This window comes from Chlorocebus sabaeus, chromosome 19 (genome assembly GCF_047675955.1).
Source record: "Chlorocebus sabaeus isolate Y175 chromosome 19, mChlSab1.0.hap1, whole genome shotgun sequence".
Classification (NCBI taxonomy): Eukaryota; Metazoa; Chordata; class Mammalia; order Primates; family Cercopithecidae; genus Chlorocebus; species Chlorocebus sabaeus.
Window position 1 is genome coordinate 34,278,396 of NC_132922.1, and position 12,433 is coordinate 34,290,828.

General features: G+C 52.3%; 1 protein-coding gene across 1 annotated transcript; it reads left to right on the forward strand.

The window, feature by feature from the left end:
* Positions 1-356: 356 nt before the first annotated feature.
* On the forward strand, positions 357-11,742 carry LOC103247865 (ral-GDS-related protein-like). The gene is given in 14 exon segments (XM_073007137.1): positions 357-703; positions 1,135-1,278; positions 1,280-1,297; positions 3,316-3,488; positions 4,864-5,057; positions 5,198-5,520; positions 6,288-6,503; positions 6,876-6,979; positions 7,472-7,541; positions 9,105-9,179; positions 9,661-9,735; positions 10,325-10,348; positions 10,699-10,820; positions 11,324-11,742. Coding segments are annotated over 14 exon segments (1,719 nt in total). The 5' UTR covers positions 357-562; the 3' UTR covers positions 11,364-11,742.
* The last annotated feature ends 691 nt before the right edge of the window (positions 11,743-12,433 follow it).

Genomic DNA, 12,433 nt, shown 5'->3' on the forward strand with positions numbered 1-12,433 from the left:
GACCCCAGGCCCACTGGAGTTCTATTCCATGCTACTTCTCACTCCTTTTTGAATTTCCTCCATCTGTAAGTGTGTGCAATATCTACAGGGAACACCACACCATGAGTTTTATAAGATCTATCTCAAACACACCTCATGAGTTTCCTAGGAGGGAGATGCTAGCATAACCCCCATTGTGCATGCTGGGGAGGCCCCAAAACACCAAAGGAGTTCTCTAGGGTCTCACAATTGCTAAGATAAAGGTTGTTTGACCCAGAACTGTCTCCTCAAACCTGGGACCCTGGTTACATCCAGGTCTTCCCAAGGTGCTGAAGGGGAACACTTTGGCATAATGGTGAAAGGTAAGGAGTTGATGGGGGAGGGTGAGTGGCCAGAAGCCCAGTGGGGCCTTTGAGTAGGTCTTATGGAAAGGAGGAGGTTACAGGATGGAACCTACAAGATGTGACCTCACTTCCTTACAGACAGACCCCAGCAGAACTTAGAATTCTGGTAACTAGGCACCCATATTATACACACAGCCCCATTTCCAGCTCAGTTGATAGTCGACACTCGAGAGAACAACATGTTCTCCTGCTGTGTCCCGACATGCTGCCGTGCTCCTCGTCGCAGAAGAGGCCAAAATGAGACTGTTTCTCGAGAATATAGACATTGGTACAACCCTCACCCTCGACGCCTCTGGCCCTTTGCCAGAAGGCACCCACAGGTAACACAGGGCCCAGGGCAGGCCCGTCCAGGCCAGGCCTCAACTGTGTCCATTAGGGCAGTGCTGAGCCCCTCCCCATGTGTTTGGGGGAAACAGGAGAAGAGGGGCCCTCCCTGGACAGGAGCAGGTATGTTGTCAGGGGTTGGGAGCCTGGTCAGTATGTCAGGTTCACAGCCCAGACCACACCTTCAGGATGGGAAGGTGAGTGTCGAGGACACAGTTTGTCTGCTCAGATCTGAATCCCAAGACCTCAAGTTGTCATCTTCCAGAGACCTCAAGCTCCTCTGGCTGGAGGTCTACACAGATGCTCCTATGTGCCAAATCCTGTTGGGGAAGGGGGCGCCAGGGAGGAGTTCTAATGGGGGTGTCCCACTGTGGGGTCAGCCAGGCAGGCCACTGACACCTCTTCACCTGGTTCACTCTCTTTGCAGAGCTCCACACAGCAGATCAAGCAGGAGCTGTTGGATGGATTCCATTTCTCCATCTTCTTCAAAGAAGGGCAGGGGCCCCCTTCTACCAACCATGGCCAGTGCTGGTCTGGGGTGAGACTGGGCACAGAAGGGTCTCCACAGACAGGGACTCCAGAAAACCAGGGTGGGCCCAGGACTCAAACACGAATATGGGGACTCCCTAGGCTCTGTCCTAGGGCTTTCACACTTGAGTGAGCCACTGTCCTCTCCCAAAGGAATCTGGCTGCCATTAGTCCCCAGGGGTAACTTGGTTACAGGCAAAGTCCCTTTCACCTATCAGAGGAAGATCCGAGAAAATCCTTCTGTTTTCACTTTCTGCTATGCCAGGAGTATCTCAGCATGTTGCTACAAGACTTGGGTATGATGGTAACATTGTAGCACATACTCATACTGTTATCATTTTAACTCCCCACCCTAAGTGTATGTCCAGCAATAGGCAGCTCCCCTGCCCTGCTGACCTCTTCTAGGACTTAAAATCCAACACTTCTACACAAACAAGTTGGGGGGGGTGGTGGTGATTACAACAAAAGAAGGTGAAGTTACTCTATGCATCTGTCTTTAAAGTGTCATCTCAGAGAACTCATCCCTGCAGACCCACCGGGCACCTGCTGCACCCTCGCATGTCACTGTAATATTCCTTAAGGGAGGCCATGTTCCACAGTGGGTCAGCCTTTCAGTGCTGGTGGAGCCTGTCATGATAAAATTCCCTTTCTAGGCAGCCTTTCTGCAGGGAGCATAATCCTATGTGTGTCCTAACAGGCTGGAGCAGTTTGCCAGGGCTGCCGTAACATGCACGCTGACTGAAAGGCTTAACCACAGAAATCTGGTTCCTCACAATTCTGGAGACTGGAAGCCCAATGTCAAGCTGTCAGTCTGGGGTGGTTTCTCTGGGCCTCTCTCCTTGCCTTGGAGATGGCTGATTTCTATCTCAGTCAGCACAGGGCCTTCTCTTGAACTTCTCTGTGTGCTGACCACCTCTCCTTGTAAGAAGCCCAGGCATATTAACTTAGGGGCCACCCTAATGAACTCACTTCTCCTGAATTACCTCTTGGAGAACTCTGTGTCCAAGCACAGTCAAATTCGGAGTCTCTGGAGTTGAGAATAGAAACAGTTACATTTGGGGGAGGGGACACAATTCAACCCATAAAATACACAAATCCCCTGCGGAAGACACACACCCGGGAAAGGGATATCTGGGTGAAAGGATGTGCAGATAGCAAGTTTCAACAGGTGTAGCCAGTTGACTTTCCAAAAGGGCTCCAGCTGCTCACAGCGTTACCAACAGCCTCTGAAGGTAGCTGCTTCTTTGAACACAACCTCCCCTGAATACTAACATGTTCTTAACTTTTTGTCAATCTGCTGTCTATGTGGCAGAGAGAATCACCTTGTTTCATTTCCGCTTTAAACCATACATTTCTGTAACCTTTCCCGGTTTCAATACCTGCCTGCGTTTTCTCTTCCATGAGTTGCCTGACAGATCCTGGGCCTTGGGATGCACTTCCTCCCACCCTGGAGTCTTCCGGCATTTTCCCCTTGGCCAGGGCTGGGATGGCCGTAGCTGTTTCTCCAGACTCACATTCATGTTAAAGAAAAAAACAATCATATCCCTTTAAGTCAAAGGGTTCTTCTAGAGCATCTTGTCCGGTGTGCTGTCACTAAAATAAGGAGGGGATGAGACCTCCCCAGACCCTTTCCTTCCATATAAGAAGTGGAGCCTCAGGTGGCCTAGAGGGAATTTCATCCAGTCCTCCCTGTGGAAGGTGCTCTCTTCTGACCCGTGTGCTGCTGAGCAAGCATCTCACATCCAAAAGCCCGCGTCTCCTCTTCTCCACCATGAGGGTGCTTTTTGAGGATTGCAGGGATGATCCTCTTCATGCAGGCTGTTGATACAGAGGGTGTTATTGCCCCACAGCTCACATTCACCGTGCTGATGCCTTGAAGGCATGAATCATTTTATCTTTTTCCATCCTCACATGCAATTTTACCTTGAAAGCCTAGAACCCTTTTCACCATGGGCAATCAGGTTCTCAACATGCACAAATCCCTGAAGGGTTGATGCTTCTTGGTGTGAGTTCCAGATCCCGATCCTCTGGTGGTTCATAGTGTTACCACTGACTCTCATGTCCCTCCTTGTCCCCCTAGTATGAAAATGAGATCTGCAGGATGCCAACTTTCCAGCCCAGCACAGGGGAGAAGCTGTTGGAGTCCCTGGTTCCAGCCTTTCTAACTAAACCCATCTCCTCTTATGCTACCTGCCTGGGTCCCTCCTGGGACTTTATCACCGTGCCACACTTTTTGGAACTACTGGTTAGAAGGTGAGTGTCCATCCCCTCCAAGGCACCGAGGTGCCTCTGTCCCATACTGGCTGTGTCTTGAAGATGCACCTCTTGGAGCCTCAGTTGGCTCCTCTGGAACAGGGAGTAATGAGAAGATGAACCTCACAGCGTTCTTGTAGGGAATGAATGATCTAAGACACAGCAAACAAAGGGGTCCCTAGAGCCTAAAACTCTGGACAATCTGCTGTGGGTGCTGTGATTCATGTTTATTACTTTTCTCTTCCCCCTCACTGAAGCAGCTCTCAGCATTCTGCCGCAATGACCCATCTCTCTTACTGTTTGGAAAGGCACATAGAAAGCAAGTCTGCAATGGCATTGCTAAACGATGTCTGAGTTTCCTTCTGGCTGGACTTGCTCCTTGATACAGACAGAAGAGGGGTCCCTTCATGCTGAAAAAGGAGCCACAGGCCCATTCAGACATCTGGAGAGGCTCACTGAGTTTCTCCAATGGTTGGGGTTCACTCATTCAACACATACATACAAAACACTTCATTTGTGCATCGTTCTTCTTGTGACTTGGCATAATTTCATAAACAAAGCAGATGACAATCCCTGGGCCTCAATTCTACTCAGAGTCAGGTGCTCACAGTAGACACAATAAACAAATCGTATCTACAGAATGTTAGAGGGGAAACCCTCATGGCCTCCTCTACGTATGGTGGCATCCTCCCAGATTCTTACTAGAATGATGGAGCCCAACAAGTATAAACTGGGGGGACTTAGGGTTCTGAAGGGCCTCTTCAACCACAAAACATGGGGGGAAATATGTGGACTCTGGCTGAGGAGAGACTAAAGGAGCCCTGGGGTTCATATGTCTTGTAATTCCCACAACAAGGCTGACATCTGGGGACTTCCCCTGCAAAAGGCAAATAGTGAGTTCTGTAAATGGAGACTTAGGTCCCTTGCAAAGGAGAGGTGAGGCTGGGGTCAAAACTGGCCACTGAGAGACCCATCCCCAGCACCGTGGCTTCTCAGCTCTCCCTGTCCTCCTCCACCCAACATCTGCCCCTACCCCCGTAACCCCAGGACCAGGGGAACAAGAGCTGGAGCTTTGATGAGCAAGCTGCTCACAAATCTGCCTGGAGCTGCAGTCTTGAGTGGCCAGGTGCACAGTGCTGTGCTCCAGGGCCATTGGGAAGAGAATGTCAGTGGGACGCTGGGGCGCAGAAGGGTCCATACAGCCCTGCTACATGGCCAGATCTGCCCGTTCCAGGACAGCACTGATGGCTTGGGGTAGGGTGGGTCCTCTACACAGGCAGCAAGAGGCCAGGGACCCAGAACCACACAAGGGTGCCCTGGAGGGTTGTGTGGGAGAAGGCCAGGCCTCTGACTCAGCTGTCCACTCCATCACCAGCACCACCAGCTCCATTTTGTTCACCTGGCCCCCTGAAAACACTTCAGTTTGCTGCCAGGCCCTGCAACGGTCAACTTTCTGGATAAAGCTGGCCTTCATGACCTTCACCTGGCCTGGACTGGGCTTGGAGGACCATCAGGAAATTGTTCTAGGCCAGTTGGTGCTTCCGGAGCCCAAGGAGGCCAAGCCAGAAGGTGAGGAGGCTTGTAGTCTGGAAGACTTTCCGGGGGTGGTGTTTGGGGGCTAAAATTCCCTTAAATTCCATCCAGTCTTTTCTATACTTGGAAATCCCAGTGAGGAGTGACTGGAATGGTAACCTTTTCTCCTTTTCCAGATCCTGCTCCACCTCCTGGGTAACACGCATTAACAATGCTGGCCCTGGAGCCAGCACCACCACTGCTGGCGGACCTGCGGCCTGCTCTGGAGCCAGAGTCACCTGTAGTCCTGGATGCACAAGGATATCGACATTCAACACCAGCACCAGCACCAGCACCAGGGGAAGGGCCCCCTCCAGGAACAGTGCTGGAGCCACAATCAGCCCCAGAGTCACCCTGTCCCTGTCCCGGGACTGTCAAGAGCCAACACACTGAGGAGTGGCCTGACATCACGACCTTCCCTCCCAGGCTGCTGGCAGAGCAGCTGACCCTCATAGATGCGGTGAGCAGCTGGGCTTTGCAGGCTGTGCGTCTGGCACCAGCTGTCTCAGACCAGCCTCTCCCTGAGGAGCAGCCAATGCCCTGGGTCCAGTTTCAGCCCCACTTCTTACCAACCATGGGATCTGGATGAGTTTCCTCACCCACAAGCCTTCCCTGTCTGCATGTGGACAGCAGAGATGGGAAATCACCTGTACCAGCTGCACAGAGTGACTGTGCAGACTGAATGACAGGGGATGGACAGAAAGCAGGACAGGGCAGGTGATCAGTGAGGGGCAGGCAGGGCCATGGGTCACTCACTCAGCTGCTCAGGAGCCTCTCTACCCTCAGCACTTATTAGGTACCTGACGCATACCAAATTCTATGGCAGACACCCAAATAGAGCCCAAGGTTGCAGCTGCCACAAGGAAACTGCACCAGTATGGAGAGAAGGAGTAGAGGGCTGATTGGGATGGGAGTAAGTAGAGGCCTCAGGATGGGCAGGCCTGAGCCACCTTCTAGTTCTTGGAGTGAGAATGGCCTGGAAGAAAACGTCACTCTCACTTTCTACTCATGTTGGGTTCTGGGCCATAATGCATTCAGGGCCCTCAGTGGGCAGAAAACCAAACGCAGGGACTCCCACAAGTCTGGAGCATATTTTAAAGCTTTCTGAGCTCCAGCTCTGTTCATGCCAGAGACTGTGGATGACTTGAGCTCACTTCCTGCCTGGGACTGTGGGTGACTCTGAGCTGGGCTGTGCTGTGTCCGTGACACTCTCCTCCTCCCCCAAAGGAGCTGTTCAAGAAGGTGGAACTCTACGAATGCATGGGCTCCATCTGGGGCCAACGACATCAGAAGGGGAGTGAGCACGTGGCACCCACAGTTTGTGCCACCATTGCACACTTCAACAGGCTCACCAACTGTGTCACCACCTCCTGCCTCAGGGACCACAACATGAGGGCCCAGGACAGGGCCAGGGTGGTGGAGCACTGGATCAAGGTGGCCAGGGTAAGCCATGGTTGGGCCTTGGGATTCCCTCTCTAAAAATGGGGAACTGCCTCTTCTCCTCCATCGGCTTTCAGGATTGGCATCTATATCTCTAGCCTGAGCCCTGCGCACCCCCTAGGCTCTTCTTCCCAGAGCTTCCCTGACCTTGACCCCCATGGCCCAGTAGTGGCTGCTCACTTCTGACCTGGGATCTTCCTTGGGTTGAACTGAAATCTTTCTAGATGAGTGACATTCACTCAGCACCAGGTGTACCCTCCTGAGGCTCCCTGGGCCTCTGCTTCATTCAGGAAGGGAGATCTCAGCAGAGGGAGCTGAGGCTGAAGTGGGTCTGACTCCAACTCTGGACCTCACAGCTCACTCTTCCTTCTCCAGGAGTGCCTACGCCTCAACAACTTCTCCTCAGTGCACGCCATCGTCTCTGCTCTGCGCAGCAACCCAATACATCAGCTACACAAGACGTGGGCAGTAGTTTCCAGGTGAGGAGCTCCCTCCACGGGAGCACCAGAGTTGACCTAGGGACCCATAGGTCTCCCCATGTGCCCTCAATGACTCTGAAAGGTTCCTGGACACCAGGGACATTGGAGGCAGGGATGGGCTGGTGGGTGTGGTCACTAAGCTGCCCTGGACTCCTAGGCAAGGATTTCTAACTCAGGAGTAAGGTTTTTTAACCATCAGGAACAGACTGGAGCCAATTGGAGGCTTTCAAGTGTTTGTACCCAGCAGTGGAACTGTGTCCAGCTGGAAGCTAACTGTGAACACGCAGGGGCTCATGTGAAGTGGAGATGGGCCAGGGGAGGAGCATGACAGTCCCACCCTGGTCCTCTGGAGCCCTTGTCATCAGATGACCCCACTGGAAACTCTCACGCAGGAAGCCGAGATTCATTGAGTTTTCAAACAAAAGGGATTGGAACTCACAAATCTGCTCCCTGATTCCCAAATTTACCCTTTTTTCTTTCCTCTGTCAATAGCAAAAGCACAAAATATCTAAAAGAACTCTGCAAAAAGGACACTGCAGTGAAGAGGGACCTGCTGATCAAGGTACAGTGGAGTCTGGGAGATGAGGGACAAGTGCTTAAGGGTCAGAGAAAAGAGTGAGTTTGCAAGGGCATTGGACCCGGTGTGCAGTGGTTATTTTGTAATGTTTTGACTTACCTACAGAAAGAGGACTTGAAAAATTCCCTCCAGGCCTACTTTGGGCAACCAGGAAGAGAGGTGTGGGTGTCCATGGGCATGTGGGGGCACGGGGGCTGGAGGCCCTGGAAATGGGATGTGGCAATGGCTGCTGGGCTTCTGAGTGGGGGTGATGAGCTGCAGCATTAACAGGACTCTGGCTCCCATGCTGGTCCATGCTGCTGGCATGGAGCTTCCTCCAGGCTGGCGGGTGGTCATTGTAGGTGGAACTTTCTTCCTTCCTCAAACTGGCAGCAATTCCTCAGGAAGTCAGGCCTCTGCTGCTGCTTCTGTCTGCAACGCACCTCCATGGGCAGGGACTGTAGTCCACACTGGGGGAAAGAGGGAACAACAATAGAGGAAGCTCATGTGCCAGGGAGTCCAGTAGACTGCCCAGCTATGGGTACCAATGGGCAAACTCAGGACAGATGTATGTGCTTGCTGGGACTCCCCGCTCTGCCCTTTGCAGACATCTGGAAATGGTCATGTCACAGGATTCTCACCAGTTAGCAGTGACACATGCTCATGACAAGTATCTGGGGGATCCATGCATTCCTAGGGGATCCTCCCTGACCAGATCTCAGAATCTTCCATGCAAATGAGAAGGCAACATGACACCTCACCCAGGATTCTGGAAAACCTGCCATATCCATCAGAGGTGTCACCTCAGGAGGCCACATCCTGAGTGGAGGAAGAGAGAGTTCTGTGCACGGAACTCCCCTGGGGGATCATTGGCGAGGCCAAACCATGGATTTGGCAAGGTGCAAACCCAGTTTGTGTGGCAGAGACTCCAGTGGGGCTCAGATATGCAGGTGCCACTTAACCAGGCTTTCTAAAATGCTCTGCCCCTTTCCCATCACGACTCTGCAAGGCTGGAGAGCTAGACACTCAGAGACTGCAGAGAACAAGACCATGATGGGTGGTGGTGCTGGGATGTGGGCTGAAGGCAGCCGAGACAGAGCCTCCACTAGGGGGAGGAGATGCCCTCTCTTTTGGGGCCCTGGGGAGTCACTGCCCACTCTGGGTCTCTGTTTCCTCATCTGGAAAATGAAGGGATGCTGAGTCTGTAGTGCAGGCCTTAAAGGGTAGAAATGAGGTTCAAGAAAAGAAAGCAATTGGAGGGGACTGGTGAATGCTTCTTCCTCAGAGGGATGAGGGGGAGAACAATGACAACAGCTACAGGAAACAGTACTCAGGAGGCCCTGTGAGGTAGCTGTGGTTTTCATGGCTCTTTACAGAAGAGGAAACAGTCTCAGGGAGGCCTGGCTGCATGATTGGGTGACACACACAGGGAGTGTGGAGCTGGCCGGTGGTATGAACACTGTGCCAGGTGACTCACGCCAGTCCCTGGGGATCCAAGTGTGGGGTGGATGGGGTATAACTGGGGGAAGGGAAGACAGCCTCACTGTCCCTGTCCCTGACACCTGGCAGGCAGGGAGCCTTAAGGTGGCCACCAAGGAGAGGAACCCCCAGAGAGCCCAGATGAGGTTGCGGAGGCAAAAGAAGGTGAGTGAGACTGTGGCATGGAGGGACCGCAGGGGATCAGAGGACAGGGCTCTTTTCCCCACCAGCTGGAGACCTCCTTATCAAGACAGTGGGGGCTTCCTCCCCAGCCCTGTCCTCCTATGGCCACTGGGCCTGGAAAACCTCCTTTGGAGAGACCAGAGCAAGGGTCTGTGAAAGCTATACTCAGAGTAGATGTGGGGAAGGGTAAAGCTGGGACCACAGACCCTTGTGACTTGTTAAAATCCCACCATAGAGGTAACTAGGAGTGATTGCCAGACTTGGAGGTCAGTTGGAATAGAGGAGGCAGAGAATTGGGAAAGGCAGCTGAGGGTCTTTGGCTGCTACAACTGGGAGACCTGGGGAGGGGGGTTCTGGGAGACAGGGGCAATGGGATTTCATGGGACAGGGCCTTGGGCAGGCACCTGAGGGTCAATACTCATCACCACTACCCCTCCCACCTCCCCACTCCTCCATGGCACAGGGCGTGGTCCCCTTCCTGGGGGATTTTCTGACTGAGTTACACAGGTTGGATTCGGCCATCCCGGATGATCTGGATGTGAGTGAGCCTGGGGCAGGCTGCTTGGGAACCAGGATCCTGAGGCCTGGGAGGAGAGGGGCCTGGATCAAGCCTTTAGATCTCAGCCCTTGGAAAACCTCCTCTCCTGAGAGCCTCACAGCTGCTCCTGTGGGTGGGGGTGTCAGACCCATCTCATACGGCTGAGTGAAGGAGGCTCCATGGCAGCCACCAGTCCCTATCCCTGAGTGGTGAAGCTGCAGAGCTGCCTGACTGCAATGCTGCTGAGGTGTGGGCTGAACTGGACTCAGATTCCCCATGGGGTAGTCCCATAATAGGAGGGTGAAATTGAGCCTTTCCAAGGGCAGGCAATTCCAGGGTCACTGAGTGCTTTCATTCTATGAGACACCTCAGTTTCTCTGTCTGTCATCAGAGAGGGTCGGGGCAGAAGGTCCCGAGCCTCAGCTCCCTTGCCCCCTGCTCTAGAGCCCAGAGCCTGAGGCACGTCCAAGTCCTGTCATGTGCACATCCCCTGACCCTGTTGGCCCTGGCAGAGTGCAGCATGGGAAGAGCTGGGGTGGGGCTGGTTGTGGGCCAGGAACCTTTCTAATGGACTCTGTCTGCCTTCCAGGGCAACACCAACAAGAGGAGAAAGGTGAGCAGCTGGGGCACTCACATTGGTTGAGGGTGGGGATGTGGATGTCACAGTCCACCCTGCGGAGGACACTCCCTGGCTCCATCCTCTACATCTTAGGTTTACTGGGAGGGTTTGACACACACAGGAGGAGGAGACCTATCCCAGTGGAGAGAGTGGGAAAGGCACTGGAATCAAAGACCAATTCCTGCACGAGGGCCTGTTCACATCCAACTCTGAAAACAGGCTGAGGGCTTCATGGGGCCCCTTCACAGAACCTCCCCAGGGACCAGCCCTTTCTTCCTGCCTGCCAAAGGCCCCCTCAGCATCTTCCACCCAGGCCCTGTCAGCATCCTGCCTTCTGTCTCTAGGAGGTCCGAGTTTTGCAGGAAATGCAGCTGCTCCAAGTGGCTGCCATGAATTACAGGCTTCAGCCTCTGGAGAAATTTGTTACTTGTTTCTCAAGAATGGAGCAGCTCAGTGACAAGGAGAGGTGAGGGCCTGGCACATGGGCAGAGGGTGGGAGAAGGCTCTCCATTTTTTTTTAACGTGGTCTGGCTCTGTCACCCAGGCTGCACTGCAGTGTCACCATCTCTGCTCACTGCAACATCTGACTCCTGGGCTCAAGCCCTTCCTCAGCCTCCCAAGCAGCTGGGACTACTGCTATCCACCACCATGTCTGGTTGTTCTCTTATTGTTGTTCTGGTATAGGTGGGGTTTCACGATGATGTCCAGGGTGGTCTCAGATTCCTGGCCTCAAGCAATCCACCCACCTCAGCCTCCCAAAGTACTGACAGTACAGGTGTCAGCCACCCAACGTGGCCTAGAGGAGGCTCCCGGTGGACAGCTGCAGAGAGCCTATGGCCATGACTCCACCGCCAGCATCAAGCCCTGTTGCATGGGGACTGCTGGGGACCCAGGATTCCATCTGGGCAGGCAATGAGAAGGGACCTGATGTGTGGCTCATGGCCTCACAGCTGCCTCTCTGTCCTGCAGCTACAAGCTGTCCTGTCAGCTGGAGCCTGAAACCCAGTAGGCTGGAAACATCCTGCAGTGCCTGGGACCCCACCAGGATGCTGGCCAGATCACCAGCTCTGCATCATCCTTCACCCAGACCGGAGACACCAGGAAACCACATCTAGGTGGCTGGCAGCTCAGCTACATCTTGACCCCGCTCCTCAACACCAGCTGCTCCTGCTGGCCAGGATCAGGCCATGGGACTTTTGCATGTCAGGCGGGAAACCATTTTATGTTTATTTTCTTTAGTGTATAAGTAACGGTTTTTTTTGTTAACTCTCATTAAAATAAAATTTTAAAACACTATTCAGAATGTTCTTTAGTTGTTGGAATGAGAACAGTAACTCCAGTGCAGTAACCGTATACCAGTCTTTAGGATTCATAGTCTAGCATGTCAAATTGAGGCTATGGCTGAACAAGTCATGGAATAGCATTCGCGTTACACCTGCCAACCGTTTAATGTTTTCCTTTTTTATTCAAATTATTTATTGCTAACTCTGTTTAAGGAAAATAAAAAATAAATCAAACAAAAAAACACTTAAAAACCACAGTATGTCACCCAATCTATGTCACTTGTTCTACTGACCAGTTACTCTCAAACTTAAATTCTAGTTAAATTCAAGTTCCACTGGGTTACTCTACTTTTTTAAGTTGTAAATATTTAATGAATCACTTAAATATTTACTGAAGGGCTGGAGATGGGAGGTATTTATGCCAGTGATACGGCTGGCCTTCTCCAGAAGTCCTGTGCACAAGGGAGCTGGCCATGAGTCTCCAGGAAATACAGATAAACTTTTCCCACTATGGATCTTCCCAGACTTTCTGACACCTCTCCCCTAAGGGAACATCAAGGAAGGAGAGAATTGTTTGAACTCAGTATCTAAAGGATGTCCCACAGCTTAATTTGAACACAAGCCCCATTGTGGTATATCAGATAAAAACAAGTCAAAGAAATCAACATTTCAGGGTCTGAAATATGATACCCCCAAATCAACACAAAATAAACACTTCAATCCAGTCCTGGAGCCACAAAGCTTCTATAAGAACAGTGGGAGTTTATTTCAGCAAAACTTGTGTCTATGCATGCAG